This window comes from Rhagoletis zephyria, unplaced genomic scaffold (genome assembly GCF_001687245.7).
Source record: "Rhagoletis zephyria isolate East Lansing unplaced genomic scaffold, Rhagoletis_zephyria_1.1 Rzeph_scaffold_00078, whole genome shotgun sequence".
Classification (NCBI taxonomy): Eukaryota; Metazoa; Arthropoda; class Insecta; order Diptera; family Tephritidae; genus Rhagoletis; species Rhagoletis zephyria.
Window position 1 is genome coordinate 124,344 of NW_016157162.1, and position 27,536 is coordinate 151,879.

A 27,536-nucleotide genomic window follows, 5' to 3' on the forward strand; every position below is an offset into this window, starting at 1 on the left:
AGTACAAAACCGCGTATCGTCATTCTGCAAAACCGCGTAACTGATATTGGCTGCTAAAAATTGGATTTGCTCACACAAGCTCTTGGCTCAATCTTTATCCATTTGTCCTGAAATATATCAGCCAGAAAAGCGATTTCTTTATAAAACAAGAGAACCATTTTGAAATATGAGTGTTTTTACTCTCTAAAAAATAATTTATGCAACCTCAAATACGCGGTTTTGCATTTTCTTGATACGCGGTTCTACACTTTAAACGACGATATGTATGTGAAATGTACGTACATACATTCGTTTGTTATCACCTGTTTTTTTTTAATTTTTTCGTTGCGAAACTATTATTCTAAATATGCACAATTTTTATTTTTTTTTGTAGAACAAATGCTTTAGCTTTAACGTCACAGTTTTGAAATTCGAGTACCTTCATTGTGGTTAGTTTGGTTAGTAAAATTTGCACACTTGCCGACGCTAAATTAAAGCTAAAATTACATGCATATGTATGGATGTAAATACATACATTAGGGCGTCGGACGACAAAAAGTTATCGCTTCCCTAATGCAAATCATAACCTCTTCAATACCTCCGGGGGATGTCAAAAGATGCCTGTTAAAAGCGCAACCTTTAGTACTAAGTTTAAAAGGTGGCATATCGCGAATTTAATTTTTTTTAAACGACTTTTTTTTGATAGTTGAAAATAACTGTAACTATTTTAACTAAAATGGGAGAAAAAACTGTAATAATTACATAAATTTAATTTAAAGGTTGAATAACCGTTAAACCAGTAGGTTTATCAAAAAAATAAGAGACTTTTGTATAGCGTCTAGTTTCCCACTTCGCACTTTTCAGTTCGACGTTTCAAAGACGATAAAACACATTTCCAAGTTGAAACAAGTTTTTTTATAAGTAATTTATATGGAAAATAGAAATCTGCGGTGCGTGACCTTTTAAACTTAATATTAAGGGTTGCGCTTTCAACAGGCATTTTGTGACACCCCCCGGAGGTATTGAAGTGCTTTTAAAAATAAAAAATTTGTGGATTTTTTTTGAATCAGTCTAATGTAAATGCATATCGCTCGATTGCTGGAAAAACATCCCACTTGTTGTTGTTGTTGTAGCGGCACTACTAAGCCCCACCTTTTTCGGGTCTACGTTCAATCATTTTCGTCAAGCTCAACTAACGGGAGGCCCAGGAAACGAGCTGTTTCAATGGGTTCGGACCAGAGGGAGAGGGGTGTTAGCTGAGTCGGATTGAGCTGGCATGTAAAGAGGTGGTTGGTGTCGTGGGGGGATTCTCCACATGCCGGGCACTCATTGGGGATATTGAGGTCGAGTCTGGACAGGTAGCTGTTGAGGCGGCTACAGTATCCAGACCGTAATTGAGCCAGGGTAACGCGGGTCTGTCTTGGCAGTTGAAGCTCCGTCTCTTCTACAGGTGGTGATTGGGCTCATTCATAGGTCGAGAGTCGAGGTAGGTGGTAACTGACTCTTTATGGATGTCGTTGATGGCTCGTCTGTATGTCGTCGGGTCCAGTGGTTTGTCTACGTACTGTTGGACTGCGTCCTGACGTGCCTGGGCGGAGGCTCCTCCTGAAGCAACGGTCTGTTAGGGTGCTCACTTCTGTGACACCCCACCAGAAATTGCTTACAGAGCATTTTGTTGTGTTCCCTTACGGGGACACTTGGGCCTCGCTGTGCATGTGGTGCTCAGGCGTCATCAGAAGGCACCCAGTCGCTGTCTGGAGTGCGGCGTTCTGACAAGTCTGTAGCTTCGTCCACTGCGTCCAACTAGTCCCCGGAGTCCAAACTGGCGCAGCATAGTTTAGAACCGGCCGGCCAATTGCCTTGTATGTTGCCAGCAACGTTTCTTTGTCTTTGCCCCCCCAAGTGCTGCCGGCGAGCGACTTGAGTACCTTGTTGCGGCTCTGTACTTTATTGACAACGGCGGTTGTGTGCGTGACCCCTAAAATTTTCGGGTTGTTTACAGTCCAATTTTTAACTGACGTCAAAATGTGAGGAGGTTATCAATTCGTCGTAATATATATTTTTTTATCGTTTTTTCTATCTGAATGGGTGTGCTCAGGGGAGGTCTCATACTAATTTGGTTTAGATCCGATCATTGGATCATGAAGAAATTATCGGTACTCCAAAAATGTTATATCAGAATTGAAGTCCGTTGTGTTTTTTGCTTAAAAATTACTTCTTTTAACTAAGTATGAAGAAATATATGTATGTATTTAATAAATGAATATCTTTCAATTGGGCCACATACGGGAATTAGCATTTCTTTTTTGCAAGTTTATCGTCTTTTTCACTTTGAAAATACTATAAAACAAGGCTAAATTTTGAGCCCTTTTCTGAGAAGGCCTATTTTTAAGCTATCTCATATGAATCTTTATTATTTGTTGCGAAGTCGACTTTCATACTCTTTCATGTTTGTTTCATTACAGCCGGAATACTATAAAGACGCACCACATTTCCGACCGGTGGGCGACGGACCAGAATACAGGCTGGAAATACCCAGTGCCAAGCTGGACTTCACTGGCACTTACTCGGTTATTGCGAGCAATTGTCATGGTGAGGCAAAGGCCGTAATATCATTGCAAATTTTCGCTAAAGGTAAGTACATACAAGCTCTCCTTTACTATGTATACAAAGATACATACCTACATATCTACGAAGTAAATTTCTAATTTTTAGCCATTAGCAATAAGTGGTTTTATTAAATGTTTGTTTTACGTTCGACAAGATTACTTAATGTGCGCGTTAACTAATCTAATTACTTAAACATTACTTTACGGACTACTTAAGTAGATTTTAACCAAGCGTGGAAAAACCACATCCTTCCAAAAATCCTCAGCTGCGCCAAGCAGGCTGGCTACAAATTCCATATCGGCTTGCACCCAGACGTAGTGTAGAGCACCGTTGGTATCGAAGGTGGGACTAAGCACACAATAAAGCGCTTTTGTCACATTCGCCATATACATTTGGATTTGTATTTGTGCCATGTATTTAGGCGCAATAGTTTCACGGCCTTCGAGGTACTTTTCGAATTCCTCATCGGTTTTTGGTGCTTTTATTTCGACGATGTGGTCATCGGTGATACCATCGGGCGATGCACAAATGTATGGATAGCTTTCGTTCAACAATAAACCGCATTCACTGTACGTTTTATTCTCTAGTTTTTCAGTCTGCTTCAATATAAAGCGTTTATGCTGCTTTAATTGCTGCTTTTCCTCAGCATTGTATTCACGCTCCTTGCAGAATAACAGATCTATAATGTTTTCATCCTCTAGAGAATCCTTGCGCGATGCAACCCGATGTATGAGTGAACAGCGTAATCGCATGTATTGAGTTTCTAACCAAATGGGAGTCTTATAACTTGTTTTCGAAACTTCTGCAAGTCGTTCAAAGAGTCCCTCTTTAGCTTGATCTTCCATGTGTTGCACAAATGAACGAGAATCCTTCACACCATTATTGGATGCATCCAACATTATGTGATGTATGAAAAGTGGTTCGAACTCGTCCAATACAGATCTACAGTGGCGGTACAGCGCTGAATCTCTTAAACCTAAATTCTCCATTTCATCAAGTACAGTATCGAAGAACGCTTGCCCTTCTGGCTCACTAACAGCAGCTGCCTCTAGATCGGCTTCCAAACGTAGTTCATCACAGGCGAATATGTCGCGAATACGTAGCGCCTCAACACGTTCCTCTTCAGCTAGCGCTTCTATTTCACTACCCCAATAGTCTCGTATGGCCGGCGCATCGGTATCTGTACTTTTACGATGTAGCCAGAAGATGAATGCGAGTATATGTGGACAGGATTCTACATAATGTTGCAGAAATGACATCAGTACAAGTAACATTCTTGGAATCTCAGTGTTAACATACCCTTTTTGGTGCATTGATCACATTTCGTCTCAGATATCTCGTCCTTTTTCTCATCCACCTTCAGATCTACATTTATGTGTGCCTCATGGTTACCGCCAGTAGCTGCGGGAAATACCACCGCGCGCAAATCGAATACATCGCCAGCTCTTCTGACTTGTACAAAATCTACGCGTAAATCCACATTATTGCTATTACTAGAATTTGTTTAAGATACATTGATGTAGTACATTTTATGGAATTAGCTCAATTTAATGATAAAAGTACCTGCTGGCAGGCTGCTGCTTCTTCCCGCCACCGCCGCTGGTGGCAATCTTTGTGACGAAACCGAAAATCGTCTCGCTGCGCACCATCGGGATATTATTAATGTCCGCTTTGCGATACCCCGGCTCCAAATCCATATGCATCACAATCATTTTGTGCCAAATAATTATTGGCAGCGGCGGTAGCTATTAAAATTGTTGAAAAATCTGTGCGGACAATGGAAATGATAAAATAGAAGCTAAAATTAGATAAATGCTTGCAATGCTGCCAGATGTTGGCGGAAATGTGTGTGTGCAAAAAGTTGTTGTAGGACCTGTATGGTTACCAGGCTATTGAGTTTTCTTTTTGATTTTTAATTAAAATTTTTTCTTGAAATTAACAACACAGCTTGAATGTGCATTTATTCAGCTGGCAAATTATAATTCATTTTTTTGTTTGAATGTAGGCTTTTGTATAGATATTTTTATTTAGTTGCAAGTTAGTTGTAAAATTGTTGGTTGTGTTAGCTGATTGAAACAGCGTGGCAGTATTATGCACAATTCACGCGAGATGGCGCTCGTGATGACAGAAACCGAATTATTGCGCCTAACTGTATGCTATGATAATTGCAATTTAAATTGTTTTATTGACATTTCCTTCTTCCGTCGACGGTTGTGTGTTTGTTTCATTTCCCACATGAAGTGTTCATTAATCTGTTAATTTATTTAAATTTTGTTATACAAATTAATTCAACCACGGCGTTGTTCCAATGAAATTAAACATTTATTTGCCAGTTTAATGAATTAATAGATTCGTTAGTTTTGAAGAGTGAATTTATGTGTATTAGTTTATTTGATATATGCTCCTTAACTGAGAGCATTTGGACCTCGGTGATGCCACATCAAAAGGCATCCCACAGCTGTTCGGAGCGCTTTATAATGGCATGTATTTACGCGTTCTGCTTATCTCCAGCGTTTAAACTGGCACGTTTGTGTGCCTTTTTCCCAATTGCCGCCGAGCGATTTGAATACTGTGCTGCGGCTCTGTACTTTGTTGACGATTGCGGCTGTGTGGCGGACAAGGAAAACTTGCTATGAAAGGAAACCACAAAAACTTTCGGTTTTTTTCAAGGCTGGAAATGTAGTGCTATCGACCTGTATCGAATACAATATGTCCCGCTTCCAACTTTTAGACCCCTTTAAAGTCATCTATGTGTATGGCTATATAGCTTTCTTGTTGCCCCAAAATCGATTATCCCACCCACGGGGGTGTTTTAATGTGGTGCATATGTATGTATAACACCCCCGTGGGTCCGCCACTGACGTAGTTTAACCCCCAAAACCCCCCCGTTGGATCCGCCACTGAAATGAACGGTAAAGAAGGTTTCGCTAGATTTATATTGTTGTAGGGAGACCATAGCCAAGCATTGGAGCCTCTGGAGAAAGGTGGTATACACGTTATTAAAAAAATGTCTGAAAGTGTGATCCAACAGCCCATAATATAACATAAAGAGCTTCTTAACTTTTTGGTTTTTTTCTTTTTATAATTCTCTTTCTTTAATTCTCAAATCTTTTTCAGATATACTAAATAATTTATCAATGGAGAAGGGTTCTATACGTCACGGGTAAGCTTCTCCTATTGAATTCCAATCAAGTTTCTTCCAACAGATTACTTTAAACAATTTCAGCAACGTTGAAACCTTCCCGCGCTTCATTCGCCACCTCCGAGACTTGCGCTGCTGCGATGGCGACGCCATCACTTTGGAATGCCATGTTGAAGCATTCCCAGAACCGGTAATCATTTGGGAGAAAGATGGCCGCGTGCTGCCGAGCGGCAAAGACTTGACAATGTCCTACGATGGTATCAAGGCCACCCTTAGCATACCGCGCATTTATCCAGAAGACGAGGGCGAATATACCTGCGTCGCTAAGAACAATCTCGGACGCACACTTTCCTCCGCCTGCATTATTGTCGACGTGCCCGAAGAAAAAGAGAACATGCTGAATCGTCAGCTATCACGTCCCAGTGGTTTGCTGTCAGCCAGCTCAACTCCACGTTCAACGCCACGTTCCACACCCAATCGTTGCTTCTCACCGCGTCGCCTCTCCTATCGTTCGTCACAAATCGATCTGAGCGACGGACGTATCGGCAGCTATCGACGCGCAATGTTGGATTCGCATTGCGTAGCTGCGCCGAAATTCCTTGCCATTCCCCACAGCCGTGTCGTCGAAGAGGGCGATAGCGTGCGCTTCCAATGCGCAATAGCTGGTCATCCCACACCCTGGTCCACCTGGGACAAAGAGGGTATCATCGTTACGCCTACTGCGCGAATAGCTGTGAAAGAGGTGGATGATTTGCGTTTTCTGGAAATTGATGAGGTCACATTCGATGATGCCGGCTTGTACCGCATTACTTTGGAGAATGATTACGGACGTATTGAGGCTACAGCACGCCTCGATGTGATTGGTCGTTCGCGTTACTCACGTTCACCTTCTGCGCGCAGCGTACGTGCATCCTCATCACGACGCAATGCACACATACATCGACGCATTATGGGACCATCGACGGCGATCGGTGGCCGCATGGCCTTGGCTACCGGCTATCGTGGATCCTCTGTGCCATCCTGTAAGTTCTATCACAATGGTTATGAACTGGAGGAGGATGATGAGCGCGTGCAAATCGTAGTGAACGAACATGAAGCGCTGCTATGTATTGACAATGTGACCGAAGCCGATGAGGGCCTGTACACATGCATTTTGCAGGGTGAACACGAGCCGCTGCTCACCAGCACCTGGGTGCAGTTCCAGTCAACGGAGGATGAAGCATTGGCTGCGCGCCTAAGAGAACCACGCATTTCCCGTTCACTTCCCACGCAATTGCAGGCATACGAACGCGATACTGTAGATTTATGCCTAGAATTAGAGTGCGCAGAGCCATATAGCTACACCTGGACGCGCAACGGTGAGTTGCTACCCGACGATGAGGACTTCAAGTGAGTACCCATTTAGTTTTCCGAGTATCATGGAGTCCTACTATGTATCTCCTCTCTCCAATGCAGTCAAATCGATCACGGCAATGGCATACTCTGTCTGCGCATAAACGACGCTTTCGATTTAGATTCCGGCGAGTATGTCTGTGAGGTGCGTACTGCTGCTGGTCTAACTTGCAGCACTGCTTGTCAGCTTAACATTATCGAAGCCGAAGAGGAGCGTTTGTCTGCCTTAGCGCAGCATGAATGTCAGCCGATATTGCTGAAATCACCGCTGCCTCTACTGACGAATGTTGGTGCTGCTGAAGTAGCATTTTGCGCGCGCGTTTACCCACCAGAAGCCAATGTACAGTGGTTTGTCGGTGGTCGCGAAATAGTAGAAGAGAATGAGGATGAAGCCAGCGAGCATGAGTCATTCGACGATGATGACGACGACGAGGACAACGACGGCGCAGTGATAAAGGTAAGTGATGGAGGAGGGGTAAGCTATTTTCTACAGATTAATTTTTGGAGGAAAATTCCGCATGCGATAGTGACTAATATTTAATTAGTAAATGTATTTTTAAACTTAAGCGGAGCAAAGTGTTCGTATGTACTTACATATGTGTGCAAGAGTAAGAATACGCATACACTTTAGGCAAATCCACAAGTACCAAATTCGGGCGCTTTTAGCGCATTAAGAATTAAAATTTTTAACTGTACAAGAAAAAGTGGACATAGTATATACGTGTCTTCCTTTTTCAATTCAGTAGCACTAACTTATATTGTATAACCACATTACAAAGGCATAATGTTTTATATTTCTTTAGTATCAATATTATATGTTTACTTTAAAAATAACCAAGAAATATGTCTCGTTTGTGAATCACCAAAATTTTGACCCAGCTTTTGTAAGACCCAAGATGTATGTTCAGTTTTTAAATGACTAAAAAGGAATACCCAATTTTCGATGATCGAAATTACATTAGTCCAATTTTAGAAAGTCCAAAAATGTCCAATAATTATGTCCTAACATTTATGTCCAGTTTTTAGATGACCAAAATTTATGCCTAGTTTTCAAAGTAACGAAAACATTATGTACGTATGTATGTATATCAAATTTGTCTCGTTTTCAAATGAACAAAAATTAATGAACGGTTTTTAAATAACCAAGTTTTTTCAAAGTTTTAAATACCAAAAATTAATTTACATTTTGTAAATTGCCAAAAAAATTTATGTCAAGTTTTTGAAATAACCAACAACAAAAGCCTATTTTTAAAAGGCCAAGAAATATATGCTGAGATTTTAAGTGACTAAAAATTTATGCGCCATTCAAAAAATTACGAAAAAATTTATGTACACACATATGCCAAGTTTTTATCTCCAGAACAAAAATGTATCTCGTTTGAAAATTACTAAAAATGCATGCCCCATTTTTAAATGAGCAGGTTTTGTCCGGTATTAAATATCAAAAATTAATGGCCAGTTTTTAAATTGCCAAAAATATTAGTGCAATTCCAAAAGACCTAAGATTTATGTCCATATTTTAAATGACCTAAAATTCCCAAAAATGTACGCCCAATTTTTAAATGTCGACAAATTTATGTCCACGTTTTTAATGCATCAAAAATGTATGCCCAGCTTTTGGATGACTAAAAATTTAAGCCCAGTTTCTAAGAAGCAAATTATTATATTCAGTTATATAATGACTAAAAATTAATGTCCAGTTTTTTTTTTTAATGAGTAAACATTTATGTCCAGTTTTTATGTGAACATAAATTCATGCCCAGTTTTATATGATCCAAAAGTTTTATGCTCCAAGGTCCAATAATATATGTTCAGTTTTAAAAATCAAAAAATTTATGTTCAGCTATTACTTTCAACCGTTCAGATAACTTAACCGAAATGTGAAATCTGGAATGCATATTAAAATATCGCTATTAAATGCCTATAATTTCTTACCACATACATAAAGATGTATGTATGTATGTACATATCTTCTATAAGCAGGACTTTTATACGCAAATTCATTAATCTAGGTCAAGGTTGCATCAGAGCTCAGAACCATATGTTGCCATGCAAATGACTGCCTGCTTTCTTTCTCGGCAAGCCTTTCAAATTTTGATTTCAACAAACATATCGCACATTGTTCGAAGCAAGTGCAGCTGTGAAACTTTTTGCAAGCAATTGACTACAAGTACATATGTACATAGTCACGACTGACCAATCAATGTATTGCTTAGAGAATGAACAAATGGGAAATCTCGTGGGCATGTACATACATAACTTCGCATGACCATGCAATTTTGACCCTCCAACAGTAGGTTTATTGCGAATATTTGCCGGATATTTTTGTATCATTTGTTTTTTTTCGAGAATTTGATTTTGACTTTTTGGAGAACATTTGCGAACACTGAAACAATACATAGTTGAGGTAAATTTAGTGCAATGGGGCTCTGGAAAACTCCTTCTGAATCTGCTACTTTGTATGCAGGGAAATGGTTTTTGTAACACTGTGCAGCAATTTTAGGGCTGAGAGCGCCAACCAAGTTATGTTCCAATGGTAGAGTCAATAATTGATTTAGGAGGATTCTTTTCCACCTCATCACAATTTTTTACTGTGGGTAAGAGTATTCACTTGTTGGCCATAAATTTAATTATACAAGATTGAGTAAATTTAAAGAGTTCACACTGAATATTTAAATTTCGATGCATTTTTTATTTGATAAAAAGTTCGCACTTTGCCATTATATGTTTGGAAAACAATACCGTTTAAATCTCCTCCGCGGAACCGTTTGCAGGATTGAGCTAATTTTTGATAATTATTCACACAACCCGAGCAATAAATTGACAGTCAGTTTGACGGCGGTCACTTGCCAATGCCATAAATATATTTTTTGCGATTAAATTTAACAGAAACAAATTACTTAGATCAAACCCAATCTTATCAATACTTTGAAAGACCTTCCACATAAACAACGCGCTTACCGTTTGTCTTAAGGTCCCATCGATTTTGAAACTACTTCAGAATAAGTATCAAAATACTCATTCTGCTGGGAGTTAAGAGGTTGAAATGTTCAAAGAAGAAAATTATCACTATATTTTACTACAGATCTCTGAAAACCAGAGTTATCCATATAAAAATGCAAGTTAAGACTTAACTCCACTGCAAAAATTGTGATAGGTTGAAGTACATTTTTCTCAGAGTTTGATTACAACACTTGGACGGTAACGTGATCACAGTTTGGTTGAGACCCTAAAATAGTTCATCCACTGTGCGATTGGTGGTACACATGCACATTAGACCGCACCCTCTTACAAGCAAAGAAAAAAAGTTCGGAGTGTTTGAGGTCCATGAACTTTAGAGCCACAAACATCGATATAACATAATTCAAGGTCTTACTGTAAATGCCGAAGATATGACAAATAAATTATAAAGGCGAAGCCTATGTTCGCTGAAACAAAAAATTTCGAAAGTTTCTTGCAAAAATACTTTAGAGTCATGGATGTAAGACGAACTTTTTTTCTGGTACGGTATAATGTACATACATACATACATATATGCATGTATTTTAAAATGAATAATACATTTTTACAAATAAAAAATTATTTTTATAAACGAGTATGTAATTGCTATCGATTGTTCACATGCGTGCGAAGGTGTTTTGTTTTTATTTTTGTATATTTTTTAATGTGTTGTGGTTACAGCTAACTGACCGCTTGTCAAAAAAAAAGAAAAACAACAACAAGACATACATACATTAGTCAGCTCTAAATATGTTAATGAATAAATAAAATAACAATAAAGATTGCGAAATAAAAACATTAAAAGAATTGACATTCATTGTGTCAGCGATGATGGCTAGCTGGTGGCAGCACAGCAGCAACAACAGCAACAACAGCAAACAAGTAGGGCAACAACGACAATGAAAGTGGAGTAGTGGTTAAAATATGAGGGCAGTTTGATAAATCAGTTACTTTTTTAATAGAAAGGATTTCGCCTTTTAGTTCGATACATTGTACCCAGTATTGTTCCCATTTAATTTTTGGTATACCTTGCAAAAAAATGGAATTTCTCAAGGCCCTAGTTAGACACTTGTTTCACTGATAACATCTGGATTCAACCAAAATCTTTTACCGCGGAACCATTTCTTGAGATTAGAAATCAGCAAATAGCCGAAGGGGGCCCCCTATATGCTAGATAGGGCAGGAATCGTAGCCCAAATTGTAAAAAGTAAACAGAATTAATTTTTTTTCATTTTCGCCGAAATTTCCAAAGCTTCGCTGTAAAGTACGAACTAAATTACGCAGTGCCCCAGTAAGACATGGTTTTTTGGGCAGGAACAGTGTTGGTTTTAAAGTTACTGCGTGTAAATTCAAAAAGTCACTGACTTATCAAGCAGTCCTCGAAAGTAAAAAAATTGCAAAAAAGCGCGAATCACAAAAATTTGTGCTTCGTTTCATTTTTTATTTTTTTAACTTCAAATCGTCACAACAATACGTCGCACAGTGGTATGAGGATGGCGGAAAATTCAAGTTTCGAAATTCCTCCAAACATCCAATTAAGTGGTTGGTTATATTCTAGACATTACTACTAACACGTTTTAAGATTTTTTCTGAGAAAAGAGGCAATAATAGTATTTAAAGGGTACAGGGAGTGTTGTAAATATGAGTCGTATTTCTACGCAAGAATTCGGATAAACATTTCAAGGACTTAAAATTTGTAGTTGCATGATTGATTGGCGCTGAATTCGCCTTTGCTTTTAATGCCAAGGGTTGCACTTTGAGAGGTTTTCATCTTTTCTCTTAGTCCCTTCAGAGTTGAGAAAATTTATATGATTTCACGGATTTTCTATGGCTTTATGTAGAGTTTAAGTACCTTGCGGCGCCGTGCCGAGAAAGGTGACTGGTATAAGAATATTCTGTATACTCTAAGCTAATAGAAAAATAAATTTTAGCCACGTTCGCCTGCGTCCCTTTTATTAATTTTACATATACTGAATGCCCTTGTGTCTCTATATAAGCTTCGACAAAAAAAGTAATCGTCATCCGATTTTTTTGACATTTTCTATGCAGTACTTTTGTGTAGGAATAAGGCAGTATCCAAATGATATTTATATGTACGTCGGCGAACTTCCATGCCCACTATGGGCAGATAATATCCAGTTCTAATAAAATTTGGTTTTTATGTTAATTTCTGTATGGTTGGTGGGCGCTGTAGTCGGCCGACTTTGACCATCTTTCTGATGTAAGTTTTTATCGTTAAAACTAAAATATAAACCGAATTTCATTAAAATCGGTTAACATTTACCATTTCCGCCCCTCTTGAAGTGGGTGTGGCAGTTTTAAAATCTATGCCATTTCTTATACATATCGTCGCCTGGGTAAAAGATTGTCGTATGTTGATTTCGGCAGGTTGTGGGAAATCGCGATTGAAGTTTAGAATGTAATTTCTCAAAAACGCGAAGATAGATATTCTCCAAAGTCTCTGAAAATGTTACTAGTTTACAAAATTCTTAAATTATTTAATTTTTAATGTTTAATGTTAATTAGCTTTGAGTTTATGAAGGATTTTCTTTAGTAAAATGTTGTCGTAAGCGTCATTTGTTCGCAATTTGGCAGCCACTTTGTATGAAACACGACAAAATGTGATACAAATTTCTACTAAATTAACGACACTTTTTAATCAATATCTCGGAAACTGAAAGAGATATCCAAAAATGGAGGACGTCATTTTTAAGATATTGATTAGTTTAATATGGCTGCATCACTAACTAAATTTTTACTAAATTATAGAAAAATTTGTAGTCAATGTGAAAACTGATAACACCAATCGAAATACCTTATTTCAAAATATATAACTGCATCTAGAACTAAAAATCGTCAAAATTGCGCTTACGGCAATCTTTTACCCAGGCGACGATATTTCTTTATCTCGAAGCGAAAGTAGTACAAATAACAAATTATAGCAACATCTTTTTTACTTACTTTTTGCCGAATTTTCTAAAGGCATCGTCCACTGTGCGTCGTTAGCCAAAACTGCGTAACACTCCCACAAAAGCAATAGCCAAAATACTCGTATAATTCGAAAAATGAAAAATGTGAGATATACCCCCACTTAGGTGCAATTGACGCTGGAAGATTAACGCCAGCGTTGGTATGCGCGCCGCTCGACTATTCGACGCGCCGACAAGCGGTGGCACACAAAAGCGATCGGCAAACCGCGGCCTATAATATATTTTTTTATTAATGTACATTTGTACATACATACTTACGTATCTACATATGTGTTTATGAACATATGTAGATATGTATGAAATTGTATCCGCAACTTTGGGAACTCCGCTACCACAGCGCGTTGAATCACCAAACTAAATAGTCGGATCGTTCAGTTGCCGTAGAACTTCGACGTCGTGCACTTCCAAAGCGCTATCAAATCAAATGTTTGTTTACAACGAAATTTGGCTTAAGAAATTAGTTTACCAAAATAAATATATATTTCCTTAAGAAAAGTGTATGAAGAACGATAACAACAAAATGTTACTCAAAAAGGTAGCTACAAAGTCGCTTATCTATATAATAGAAAAGCTTGTCATTATTCGGTGGATTTCAATGAAAATGATAAATTATAAACAATACATATAAACACACATATGTATGTATGTATGTATGTATATGATAAGGTTCCAGTACAGAACGCGCCAGACAGGAGAATAATTTTTTACTATCACTATTGTGAAACTCACCTTTATCTTCTCCTCGTACTCATAGTTACTTCTATTGAGAGCTAATTGCTAGACATGCCTGTTCATATCGACAACTTCGTTGTTGACACAAGTGACACTGGGAAATGCGGGAGCCCATATTTTTTTAAAGTTAACTTTTGTATCGCCAAACATTTAATTTTTTTTTTACAAGTGCACAGTATACGTTGGCGAGCTCTTTGGATAAATATTATCTATGCATTTTTGATAACCTAAGTTAATTATACTTGTTGAGTGCGTTTAGATAAGTACATACATATGTATCTATGCTACCTGCTTTAGTGATTAACTCGTATATTTTTGTTTTGTGCTAAACTGAATTAATCACGAATTAATTTAAGAGTGTGAAATATACATACATACGTGTTGGAAGAAATAATAGAAAATTTTTATTTTGACCAGTTTTGGCTATATCACTTTTGTTCATCCGATGTTTAATATTTTTGTATAAAAGTAAGCGCACTATATAACACACAAAAATTATAAAAAATCAACAAATTTTACCAAACTCAAAAAAAAAAAATCTAACTTTTTGATCAGATTTTATTTTGACGCAGTTTTATAGCGCATTAAATTTTAGTAGTTTAAAGTACAAATTTCAAGAAAATCTAGAAAATAGCGTTGATTTTCAAAGAAATTTTTGTTCACGCCGCTAGGTATTTTCTTTCATATAAAAAGAAACTTTGAGCATGGTCGAGCATAGGAACTTTTTATGGAAGAAAATGCACAACACCGTCAGCCAAAAAGAGTATTAAAAATTAACGCGATTTTTTAGATTTTCTTGAAATTTGCACTTTGTACTAATAAAATTTAATAGACCAAAAAACTGCATACCGAAAATTTTTCAAAAAAATCTGAATAAAGTTTGAAATTTTTGGGGGATTTGGGTAAAATTTGTTGAATTTTTATAATTTTTGCGTGTTATATACTGCGCTAGACTTTTAGACAAAAATATTAAACATCGGTTAAACAAAAAATAAAGTTTAATAGACTATAAAACTGCAGAAAATTCAAAAAAAAAATCTGACTAAAAAGTGTGAAAATTTTGGGAGAATTTGGTAAAGTTTGTTGAATTTTTGTAAGTTTTGTACAAAAATTAAAATCTAGATTTATAAATATATTAAACATCGAATAAAAAAACAGTAATATAGCCAAAACTGGTCAAAATAAAAAGTTCCTATTATTTCTTCCATCACTGTATGTATGTACAATATGGTGGTCCAAAAATGCGCGGAAAAAAGTTAAGTCCGAATTTTTATGCTCTCACCCCCTATACCGAAAAAAATATATCCCTATTTTTCATTTCGCTCAAAGCGCCCAAAGTGTCCCATGTATTTTATAAGGGATAAAAAACAACTTTTCGTAGAAATGGTATAGCCATCTTGAAAATCAATATTTTTCGATCGGGAAACTCTGTTTTTCTTCAGGAGATTCCCAGTAATAATATCCAATTGGTTATTTATCCATTTTTTAATAGTCACTATATTTTATAGGTCCGCCAAAACCCCCAGAAAATGGCAGAAAATGCCAGAAAATGGAATGGGTGGAAAATAAAAAAATCTTTAATATTAAAAAATGGTTAAATAAATAACTGGGAATTGTTATTGGAAGTCTCCTGAAGAGAACCAGAGTTATACAATCGAAAAATATTGATTTTCAAGTATTCCATTCCATTTCTACGAAAAGGTGTTTTTTCCATAAAAAATACATGGAAAACTTTGAGCGCTTTGAGCGACCTCTAAATATTTTTTGATTTCAAAATATAAATTACAGAATACTCCTAGGTGTTGAGAGCATTAAAATTTGCTCTTTATTTGTTTGGGACCACCCTAAATTACATGCATATGTGTGCTCTTAACAGGTGTTAGGGTCGAGGATAATCTCTTTCCACTTACGGCATTACACAAACAAAAAAGTTAAGGGGGGCCGCGATATACTTAAGATCACGGTAGAATTTACCATCTAATCTGCGTCATATACGGTTTCGGTTTGTATTTTTAACCGACTTCCAAAAAAGGAGGAGGTTATCAGTTCGTCGTTTTTTTTTTTTGTTTATGTATGTTACCACATAACTTTGGACCACGTCAACCGATTTCGATAATTTGCATCGGAAAGGTAGTGTCTCAGAGGTGGTCCCATACTAATCTGGTTGAGATCCGATCAGTGGATCATGAGATATATATATATATATATTTTTTTTATATGGGAGTTGAAGTCGGTTTTTTTTTGCTAAAAATTACTTGAAGTTTTGACTAGAGTACGAAAATTGTCACGCAAATAGGCCATAGAAAACCCACTGTGAAAACCGAATCGTTTTACTTTTTGCGGCAGCTTAAAAACATATTTACATGTGTATATAAGGACTTCTACTATGACTCGTTCAGTCTATAGGAGATTATAGAGAAGATCGCAGGCTGATGCCGGAGGTGAGCGCAAAAAAGTCATGTTAACAGTTGATAGAAAATCTTGTTTAGCTCAGAGAGGGAAAAGTAAAAGTAGTTAATACAAAACTTCGCAACATTTACTTACCCAACGACATTCTAGAATCGGCGCGATATCAACTAGTTGCGTTTGGCTGCTAACCGTTCAATAGCAAGTCTTATTTTTTCAATTCAATTTTTTTCTATTGTTTTTTTTTTCATAAAACAATTGACTTGGAAATAAATACATGTGCTTTACATTATACGGTTTAACAAAACCCCTGTCGTGTGACACTTATATCGAGGTACATATTTCAATTTCCTAATTGCCTTAAATTAAGTTGAACTTGATTATGTGAACAGTTGCAGTTTAGAAATAAAGTTTTTTCAGGGCCCTTTTTATTGATGTCAATATTGTAGTAACTCCTTTATCGTGTACATCAAATTTAACTTTGTAACCAGGATTTAATCCTTTAAAAAATATTTTCAAACTAATACCTTTCGTCTGATACTCGTGTTGTGATACATATTTAAATTAGCTAATTCCATTAATTCATGTTAAGTTGAATTTTTAAATCCGGTGGCAACCCTCCTACATATACTTTGGAAATAAATGTCTTCAAAGAAATTTAGATTGATATCGATATTGAAGTAATTTATTTAACCCATCGCATAAAATAAATTTAACTTTGTAAACAGGTGGCAACCCTCCTACATACAAGTAAGAAATAAAACCATTTTGATCGATACCCATATTATGATAAGTGATTTTACTTATATATAATTTTAAATAATTTTCTTATCACATACATACATATGTCGCGATTAGGTTAAAAATATTATATAGAGATAGATATTTTATATAGAGGGTTTTCTAATAAAGGAGAGAGTACAAAATAAATTTCATCGAAATCGGATGAAATTTAACATTTCCGGCCACATTTGTGGGCCTATTTGTATAGACATAAAACCTAACACGTTCAGAAAAAAACTGGAAGATATTCCAAAATGTGCCTACAAATAAGACTCGATGATTCATTGTAATATTATCACGCGACATATAGGGATCAATGAATATTTCGTGAAAATGGCGTAGAGGAAAAGATAGGTCAAATGCAGATGATGTTATCTACATATTTAGTATGTATTTGTTTATTTTAAATATTTATATTTTGCGCTCAGGAGTAGTTCAAATTCTCTCCTGCTGTATGCATGTAGTGCCGTATTTACTTTATTCTTCCATTGATTAAATTTTTTATCAAGCAATTGAGAACAAAATAATTCCATGTTGAGAGTTACTGTACTCAATTTCTCCGCGGATCACTGCATGGAGCGCTTGTGTCTGAGAACATAATTCCAGTAATTGGCATTTTGCGATCTCGTATTGATGTTTCGTTTGCGCTCCAGGCGCCCCAATTGGCCACCTGCCTGAAGCGTTGATTATTCTTAGTATTTCATCGCTCGCTGTCGGCCTTCTTGCCAAACTGAGACATGTAGCCGCAACCAAGTAGTCCACTAATGGAATTTAAGGCTGAGCGGGCGCTGTTAATTAGCACAGCTGCGACGGGCTGCTTTGCCAGTTCGGCGCTGATTGTCGTCGCGTAGTGTCGCCTTGCGGTTTTCTACAATTTACCGCTGCAATTTTCGCGCTTTCTTCTGTTTGACGTTTCATTCTCCTGGTTTTGTTAAGTAAATACAATTTTTGCAAGTAAATACAATTTTATTGTCTTTTAGTCGGATAATTGGCCGTTTGTGCAAATAAATGTAGATAAAAGTGTGTTTTGCATAAAATTTTATGAGTAGATAATTCCCGCGCTAGTGGTTTACTAGTGTACCAGCTCCTAGGTAATGCATAATAATTAGACGCCTGTGTTTATTTGTTTTTTTTTGGCGCGCGTATGCTCTACAATTGCTCCCTTTGTAAACGAAGGTGGAATATTTTTTATTATTCACTTTACATACATACACAATTAGTATTTGCATTTTTATCTCAATGCGCGACACTTGTTTGCTTTGCTTTCTCTTTTTCGGCGCTGTTTTTTTTTTATTACTTTCGGCTGCTGTTTCAATTGCGGCTTGGTTGGTACTCCAGCAGTCGCGTACGACGACGCATGTATCCAACGAGCCAGACGGCATACGCATACTCCGCATACAGAACGTCAAACAGCGACATTGCGGCGAGGTGCAATTGAGTGTGACACATCTTGGTAAGCCAAGTTCGACGCTACGCGCTTACACTAGCCTCATTGTGCTGCCAGGACGCGCGCCCACAGCTGAGCAGACTCCACGTCCACATACAAGTGACGACGCTGATAAGACAATCGAGGCGCTGATACAGCCCGAGCAGGTCGAGGTGCCTGCATGCATTTTGGAGGGACCACAGGATTGTACCGCTCTCATCGGTGGCAGCGTTAAGCTAAGCGTCAGCTACGAGGCTGTGCCGCGCGCACAAGCCAGCTGGTTCAAAGGGGTGAGTACATGTATGAAATATATGTATGTATTTATGTAGTTGAAATATTTTTATTTATATATTTAATTTTTTTTTTTTTAAATGCAAGTTGAGTGGGCTTCCAGCCCACTTCGACAACTGCATTCTCCTCTGGATTTGTTTTCGTTTTGCGTAATGGCGCATGCATTGCTTTATTTTACCATAAATGTGCTTTAAATGTTTGCGGTATGCAGTTGCCGTTTGGTGATTGGGCAGATGGTTGACGTTGGCGCACCTTTAAAGGTGAATCGCTGGGAAACTAGTACGCAAACTGCGTCATTGTAAATGGTAATAACACAAGGCGACTTCGTCATTGACGCCTTTATTGCTACATAAGGGCTTACAGTAGCTAGAGAGAGGAATGGATATGAGGCGCATTATTTATAATGGCAAATCATTTCGACGTTTATATTTAGAAATCGCAAGCAGAAATTATAAGTGCTCGTACATACAGTAGCGGGAAAATAAATATGGACGCAACATTTTAACAAGTTTTGGCTTTTTTTATTTTGTTTGATATTTTTTTTAGCTCACCATCTAACGAAAACCATGTCAGTCCAAATTTCACACTTTAGACAAAAATTGTGAAAATTCGACAGTGATTCATGAAAATCTCGAAAGTTTTTAATTCGGGCTTAAAAAAAAATATTACGCAGTTTTGTAGCCCATGAAATTTTAGTGCAGCAAACTGCAATTTTGAAGTATCTGGGACTTACCTTTAATTTTAACACTTTTTGCGGACAGTGTCACGCATTAATTTTCTTCCGTACGTAACGGAGGAAACTAAACAACACCGTCATGCAGATTTATTGAAATTCGTCGAATTTTTATAAATATTGTACAAAGTTTGGAATTTAATAAACGTTAAATCAGCAAAGTGAAAATAGCAAACAACTTGCTAAAATGTCGCGTCCGTGTTTATTCGCCCGCCGCTGTATATGGCGCTAACAGAAATAGCCATAGTTACGATAATCGAATAGCTAAAATATAAAATTATTGTTACAGCTTGTGAGCTCCCCTAATTTAATACTGAAATACGAAATTTGTAGTTCCACTATTTACCTTTTCTATGATTCCCCAAAGTCGATCTTGCGATTTCTATTCATTTTTGCTACATGCCCTATTCTCTATTTACTTGTTATTGTAAAGCTTCGCAAAGAAATACTAATCGAATGCTTAAACTGCTCTTTTCAAAGTAATAAGCCCTGCAAAAAAAATCGACTAACACTGAACCGGTGTGTCACTAGCGAATCCTGAATTGTATACTATTTTATTTGACACCACAGCCATTTCTCATTTTTGGCCGAGACCAAAAGACTTAGGCAATTCCCCCTCACCCTTTTTTTTTGTAAATTTCTGCCAGTTACTCATACCAAGAGGTCCCTACATTGAGGGATATTTTCACCTTATCATGCCTAAGAGAGCGCAATCGTTGTACGAACATTTTTATGAGTTTGACGTTGCCTATGTCCCTGGTAGTAAACAGATCATACTAGAGCTGGGATGCTATCGATAGTTGAAAACATCGATAGTATCGATATTACTATCGTCATGAGAGGTATTAAATTGAAATGCTAAATTGCTTGAAAATTAAATAATTAACGAATTTTTAAAATTTATAAATTACTTTGTAAATTAAAGGGATTATATAAATTTGTTTAAATTTGAGTGCATCAAAAAGAATTTCTTATAATAATAAAATAAACTTAATAATTTATGCGGCTGAATTATATATACTTATGTATAAACACACACTTGCATACACTTGAATAGCGACAGGCAAAATCTGAATTTATTTTTTACATGGAAAAATCAAATTCGGATTTTGTTTGTCCCTTTTGAAGTGCAAAGAAGAGAAATTGGCTATAATAATACATATAATAATACATACATTTCTAATACTAAAAAACAAACAAAACAAAAGATATTCGTTTAAATTGACAACTCATACTTTTAAAAGTTCAACTGAGATCAAATACGGAGGCGCATATCAAAATCAGGACAAAGGAAATTATTACAATTTTACCATATTATAAGAAAACGAATAAAGTACTTGTCAAAATAATAGCACCACAATATTTTTAACAGTTTTGAGAATTTTTTTGTTTGTTTAGTGTCTACTAATTTTTTATAAAAGTTGTATTAAACATAAAAAACTACAAAATCATTAAAATTTCAAGCTTTTTAATAAGAAATTCTATACAAATTTTGTGTAAGCGGTTTTATAGCTTATTAAATTTTACTATAACTCATTGTAAACTGATAGGTGCTAAAAATTCCAATAACTAAAATTTTCTTTTTTGCCGACTGTATTGTTAATTCTCTTGGATAAAAAAATAATGTAATGTTAAGAGATGTAAAAAGAGAGAAGTTTCGCTAAAACCGACATCGATAGTTTTCAAAAACTATCGATAGTGGCGACAGTTTCCAAGTATCGATATTACTATCGATAGTATCCCAGCTCTAGTATGTACGCCTACCTGACTTTACGGGTGTTTTCCAGACAGAGGTAATTGCTATCGCCGAAGACCATAACATAGGCCACTGCTTGTCGCAACACTTCCGGAAATTAAATTGCTTATGAGTTAGTGAGAAAGAGTTCCGGACTAACCGATTTAGAGGCTGGGATCTCACTTCTAACGACATTATCATTTTTGGTAAAACAATTACCAGAACGGACGCTCAGATGTACGCTCGAAGCATGTGTTACACCTAACAGCGTGATTTAATTGTCTTCTCACTCTTTAATCAAATGCTCGTTAAAATGTCCCGTTGGTCTCCTCATCCTTTTCTTACGTCGGTTATGCCCACAGAATGCAAGATTTGGTGTGAGTTGTGCCTACTCGTTCATTGAAAATAAGTACACATATACATACATACAGTCAGCGACAAAAATATGCATACCCTGTCGATTTGACGATTTTAATTACATATACATATATATTTTCCATACAAAGTTTTCCAATTTTTACTGATTTGACTGATTTTTATTTATGACTTTTATAAATAAAAGTATTCAATAACTATTATCTAAGACATACAATTTAAAAATAATTGTTATTTGCCGATTATTAAGATAAAAATAAAAAATAATTGTTATTTTGGATTTATAAAATTTAAGTCAGAAATAACGGTTATTTAAGGAGTAATTAAATGAAAGTACAAATAAAAAATTATTAAAGAGCGATTTTTTTTAATAAAAGTTGTAACTGTTACGGTCCATGGTTGAATGAAATATATTTTTATAAAGAAGTAATTTTTATGAAAAAACACAATCGACTTCAATTCTCATATAAAAATTTAGGTGTACTGTTGATTTCTTCATGATCCAATTATCGGATCTAAACCAAATTAGTACGGGACCACCTGGGAGACACTACATTTCCGATAGAAAAAGAATTATCAGAATCGTTGACGTGGTCCTAAGGTATGCGATAACATACATAAAAAAAATATATTCCAACGAATTGATAACCTTCTCCTTTTTTGAAGTGAAGAAGTTAAAAATAAAGAAACGTTTTCTATGGAAAATATAACTAAATAAAATCATCAAAACCTCCGGGTGTGCATATTTTTGAAGCTGATCTGGCAGGATCTAATTTTCCCGCCGAAGCGACTGTTCTAGCGAAAGAGCGTAACTACCTCCGCCTGGCTGATAACGGGAATCCTCGTATCAGGGATCTCAATGCGTTGATTCGGCAACTGGTAAACCTGTACAAGCGGAAGAAGTGGGGGATCACCTCAAAACTTGCAAATTAACCTCTGGTGTGAGCAAGCTTTGGTGAAGCATAAGGTCACTGTCCACCACGACGAAACACGATGACAGGGTGGAAATTTAATTCGGTGATCGTTCCTCGTCGGGCGTGGAGAGATGCGCGAGCCATTTGAGCCGCCAATTCATTCTGCATCATCCGGTAGACGGAACCAAACGTCGAGTGATCAAAAGGCTGCACAAACGAAGTCCCCTTCTTGTTTTAACCAGCGGTGAGGTACAGGTTTTTCCAAGGCGCATCAATACAAGGTGGTGGCAATTGCATATAAGTAAAGGTCCCGTGTATTTTGTTATTGCTTTTTGGTACAGGAGGATGTCAAAACGAAAGGGAATAGGAGATAATTTTCGCCATTTTGTTTTGTTGACATCCTAAAGTTGAGCCACTTCGTCTTGGATGACATTCTCCTGCACTAGTGTAGAGATAAAAATATCCACTCAGCTGATCAATCAACACCACCTTGTATTGGTGCGCCTTGGATGTTGCCCTTGCCCTTAAAGCCTTCAAAGCCATTGACGCCGACGGAATACGCATGCTGATGCTGAACAGATTGGGTCCAGCGGGAGCAGACAACCTCACCAAGGTTCTCAATCGCCTAGACATTAGAGGCCTTACGACCTCCATCGTAGCGTTCGCTGTCGTCCATGCTACTAGAAGACTAACGGTGATCGGATAATTATCTGAGGGTCCGAGACTCGGCAATTATTTTTTAAGATAAAAACATCAAAACATAGGGGAATCAAACAAGGGGTTACACAGGGTGTTGTCCTCTCCCCGTTGTTGTTTAATTGCTACATTTCGAAACTCCCCCAATAACAAGAGGCAGAACTCTCTCCCCACGACACCAGCCACCTCTTTACTTGCCCACTCAATCCAACTATTGAATCCTACTCAGTTCAGCTTTTTTTTGCGCTCGGTAAATACTTTTTTATCCTACCTAAAAGAAATATTATCATGTTTCTTTAACTAAAAATGTCACAATGTCTCAAAAGACGTTCTTATTAGAAGCACGTTCTACATAATTAGTTCGCCTGGGAATGTTTTGAATTCACTTTTTGCGCTAAACTATTTATCAATGCTCCGTCATTTGGTGTGAGGTTTTATGTAGCTCATCATTTTCCAGCTCATTTTAAAATTGCTGACGTAAGCAAAATTTATAAAATATATAACGCAATTATAAACAAAAGTAAAACGCTTAGATAAACATAAAACAAAATAATTTTGAGTAAAAAGAAGAAAAATGTCACGATCAGTTTGCGGTGAAGGTGCCTGCCTGCCTGCCTGCACCACTTGAATACCTACAGTCCGTGGTAGCGTTTGCCTTAACACCCAATTGGCGCAATATGGGTGGCTATGTGCATAGTACATATATATTTGTCTTAACACTCCTACATACATACATATGCATATACACCGAAAACCACAAGAACAATGTTATTTTCTGTGGCTGTACTCACAAGCAAGGCTTGCTCACATTTCCAAGGGCTTATTACGATAAACTCGCAAAATGGCAAATAAGGGGGGTGGCTAACCGGCGCTGAGTGACTGACTGACTGACTGACTGATGGACTGTCGTCTAACGAGCTAACTGTCTGCTTGATTTGTTGTCTCGTTTTGTGTTGTGTTGTGCCCCATGAGTGATTGCGAGTGATTACCTGTGATCGATTGATCGATCGTTTGTTACTCAGCTGTGCTGTGCCCATGGATTCCACCTGTCTTCACATACCGACACGACGTTTGTTCGCTTATTGCAAACATATATTTGCTGTCACTTCAACACCTCAAACCACATCAAATATTTATTGTAACATTTTAGCGTGCAGGGTACAAACTAATTAATAATCACATACTTTTGTTCGTTTGATTAATTTTATTTTATTTTTTTGAAATATCTTCTTTGTAGTGCCGTCCCATTGTCGAGCAGCGTAACATTTGTATACGTAGCAGCGCTAAGCGTTCAACGCTTTTAATCACCGACATTGCGGCCGATGATAGCGGCAAATATACGGTGGAGATTATGAATGCGTTTGGCAGCGATGCGGCGGCCGCTTCGGTGGCGGTGGAAGGACCACCAGATGCGCCCAGCGGCAAGCCAAGTATCTCACAAGGTCCCGATCGCATTGCGGTGGCATGGTGTGGCCCACCCTACGATGGCGGTTGTATGATAACTGGTTTTATGTACGTAAAAGCCACAATATCCAAATATATTACGATAATTCATTCTAAAGCTGCTGGTAAGCTAATCCATGTTTTGTTCTTTAATATTTCAGCATTGAAATGCAACAGTTGCCTACTGCCGCACAGAATGTTGAATGTGACGAATTGACTGATGGCGAAAGCGGCGGTTGGCATGAAATCGCTACCGTTGTGGACTCATTAGCGTACACCGTTAAGAATTTGACACCGAACGCCACATATCGATTTCGTGTGCGCGCCAAAAATGTACACGGCTGCAGCGCACCCAGTTTGCCCAGTGACGCGGTTGAGTTGCAAGCTCAAGAAGTTTCAACTGAAGGTAAGTGAGGAGGGAAGGGATATTTGGGGTGATAATAAAGAACATAAAGGAAGACTAAATTTGGATTATGATGCATAAATGGAATAAAATTTTTTTCTTCGAAATTGGCTTTATTGCTTGTGAAAATATATCGCATGTGCTCAAACCGTTTTCCGCACTCCGATTGTGGTAGTTACTTATAAACTATATGTAGGTTTCTCTTGGTTAGCAATAATAAAAAAGAGTAATTTGGCCCCCAAATTGGGGCAGTACTACAGCAAATGGCTCATGATTTCGATCGGATCAGTGCATTTATTTTTTATGTTTTCATGTTGGTCGGAAACTGGTCTTGAACCCAGGCCCTGTGGAATGGTAGCGCGCACTGCTAACCATTATACCACAGCATACATACTTAAGTATTTATTTAAAAAACGCGTTTTAGGAAAAGAAGCCCGGGGCAATAAAGAAGAGGAGGTGAACAAATGAAATCGTGTTTTTTAGGAAGGAAATAGTGCCCATCATAGCATATAGGCGGCATATGACATTCTGTGCCCGTTGCCAGATGTCATTTGTCATTTATAAGGCTTGTTTAATACTAAATTTCATACCAAAGTATGGACCTTGACGAAAGTTTTGTTTATTCCACATCGCATGTGGTAAACTGCCCCTTAGAAATTAGCCTAAAAGTTAATTTGACAAAAACGGGCATGGAAAATTTCCCAGCTTCAGCTACCTGTTAAGAAGGCTCTAATACCCAGGACGCCCTCAAATCAGATGTGGCTGGATGTAGTCAGTAGTTGTACGATCTATTTTATTCTACGGCATCGTAGCCTGTGACCATCAACGGTCTAAGTACAATGAGGAATGCGCCAACATACAAAGCCTCTAGAGGCCTTGCTGCATCTTCTACTTGTGGTTTTGTGTACTATTTGGGAAACCGTAGTTGCACTAAATGGAATGACACGAACTGCGAATTAGAACTCAAGGAGTGAACAAGAACTCTTCTGAACCTCAATTTTCCGTTACCAGATTTCTGCAGTATTTTGCATTCCACGAAGTTGTAAGGGGTTTGATCGATTGATAGGCAGTTAGCTACTAAATCAATATCGAGAATAGTCATGGAGTGTATAAATACTAAAGGTCTGCATCGGAATTCAGTTTGCTTCACTCTGAAGTTTTTTTCAAATATGTAAACTACTCATACTCTAACAAAAAGGGTATGGAAAGAAGAGAAGTGAAGATATTGAGCGCTATATACATAAAAAAAGGAATCAAACAAATTATGTTCCGAAGAGGAACATAAATCAGCAGTACCATGCTGTTAAACTTCCACAAAAAAGATGTTCCTTCACAAGTATTTTTTGAGTATTTTTGGAAGTTTTCGTTTAATGCTACATAATGTTAATGTTAGAGCGACATTGTATGTAATAAATACATATTCCTAATGTGTTGCCAAAGAGGCTTGCCTTACATACATATCGTCGCTACCATGTCAAACTATCGAATGTGCAAAATGCTTTTTTTCAATTACTATACGTTGCGCGTGCGTTAAGAATGATAGGCAAGTTGGCAAATCGTCAAAAATCGAGTCTTATTCAAAGCAGAGGATACTGGCTTTAACAAAGTGTCGAATCCCAGACTTTTTCCTACAGCAACAGTTTTTGCAGCCGTTTTTTTGCTCTCCTAAAAAATACTCATTTTCACATTCGATAGTTTGACATGGTAGCGACGATATTCATATATAGAATTAATTCTGCTCTTCGGCAGGTGAATATAAGATTATCTGCAGATCTAGCCCACTCTTTCAAAAGCTGCAGCTCCTACTTCGACTTGAAATCGGGGTTATTATAGACCGCTGCTTCATGGTAACGCATGCAAAACAGAAAATTTAAACTGTCGAATAAATTCTTTCGTAGCTATCAATGGGTATTTATTTGGCGGCTGAAGTGTTTCGCCCTCCAATGCTGGATGAGGTCATCGACTTATATATGTTTATATTTTTACTTTGGTCCCCCAAGCGTTTAGTTATTTAGTCGGAATAATCATGATAGTAGGCTAATAAATCAGATCGTGACGGTCCTCATAACAAATTAACGGGTTAAGGAGGGGGCGAAAAAGTTTGAGATCTTGTCATCCGTCTGGAACTTGAGCTTAAATTGGGCTATAAGAGCCCATATTACTGGATTGCCAAGAGCAAGATAGTCGGGACAAAATGAGTAGAAGAGCAAAGCAGGTTGTCCTCTTTGGCAAAACAGGGAAGCGAAACTGTTCGTGAAAGATTAGCCTACAGAAGGACAGCAATAGAAATTGTTTGCCCTTTCAGCTCTAATACCACCATCGCTTCGCATCCTAGACAGGTAGTTGGGATATCCATTTTCGGAACAGCGTCTATCGCTTTACATCTTATCCAGTTGTGTTTACGTCGAACATCATTGTTAAGATTCGGTTTTAGATTTCATAAATCAGAAAATTTCGACAGCGATTCGAGAACATTTATATATATC

General features: G+C 37.4%; 2 protein-coding genes across 6 annotated transcripts in view; one reads left to right on the forward strand and one right to left on the reverse strand.

Moving 5' to 3' along the window:
- The window catches only part of LOC108373005 (myosin light chain kinase, smooth muscle-like), a 69,794-nt gene that overhangs the window by 36,072 nt on the left and 6,186 nt on the right, over positions 1–27,536 (forward strand). For 2 of the 5 annotated variants that reach the window (XM_017628860.1, XM_017628876.1), the window contains 7 exons: positions 2,445–2,613; positions 5,707–5,752; positions 5,816–7,120; positions 7,187–7,580; positions 18,373–18,750; positions 24,442–24,716; positions 24,809–25,053. In XM_017628860.1, coding sequence (XP_017484349.1) covers positions 2,445–2,613; positions 5,707–5,752; positions 5,816–7,120; positions 7,187–7,580; positions 18,373–18,750; positions 24,442–24,716; positions 24,809–25,053 — 2,812 coding nt within the window. Of the gene's footprint in view, positions 1–2,444; positions 2,614–5,003; positions 5,074–5,706; positions 5,753–5,815; positions 7,121–7,186; positions 7,581–14,895; positions 14,924–18,372; positions 18,751–24,441; positions 24,717–24,808; positions 25,054–27,536 lie in introns of those variants that run through there. The other 3 variants (XM_017628854.1, XM_017628847.1, XM_017628868.1) reach the window with 3 other exon arrangements.
- Positions 2,695–4,428, reverse strand: LOC108373040 (uncharacterized). The gene is made up of 3 exons (XM_017628887.1): positions 4,153–4,428; positions 3,889–4,082; positions 2,695–3,823 (listed from the first exon to the last, which is right to left on the reverse strand). The coding sequence occupies exons 1-3, from the start codon at positions 4,299–4,301 to the stop codon at positions 2,790–2,792; spliced, it is 1,377 nt and encodes a 458-aa protein (XP_017484376.1). The 5' UTR covers positions 4,302–4,428; the 3' UTR covers positions 2,695–2,789.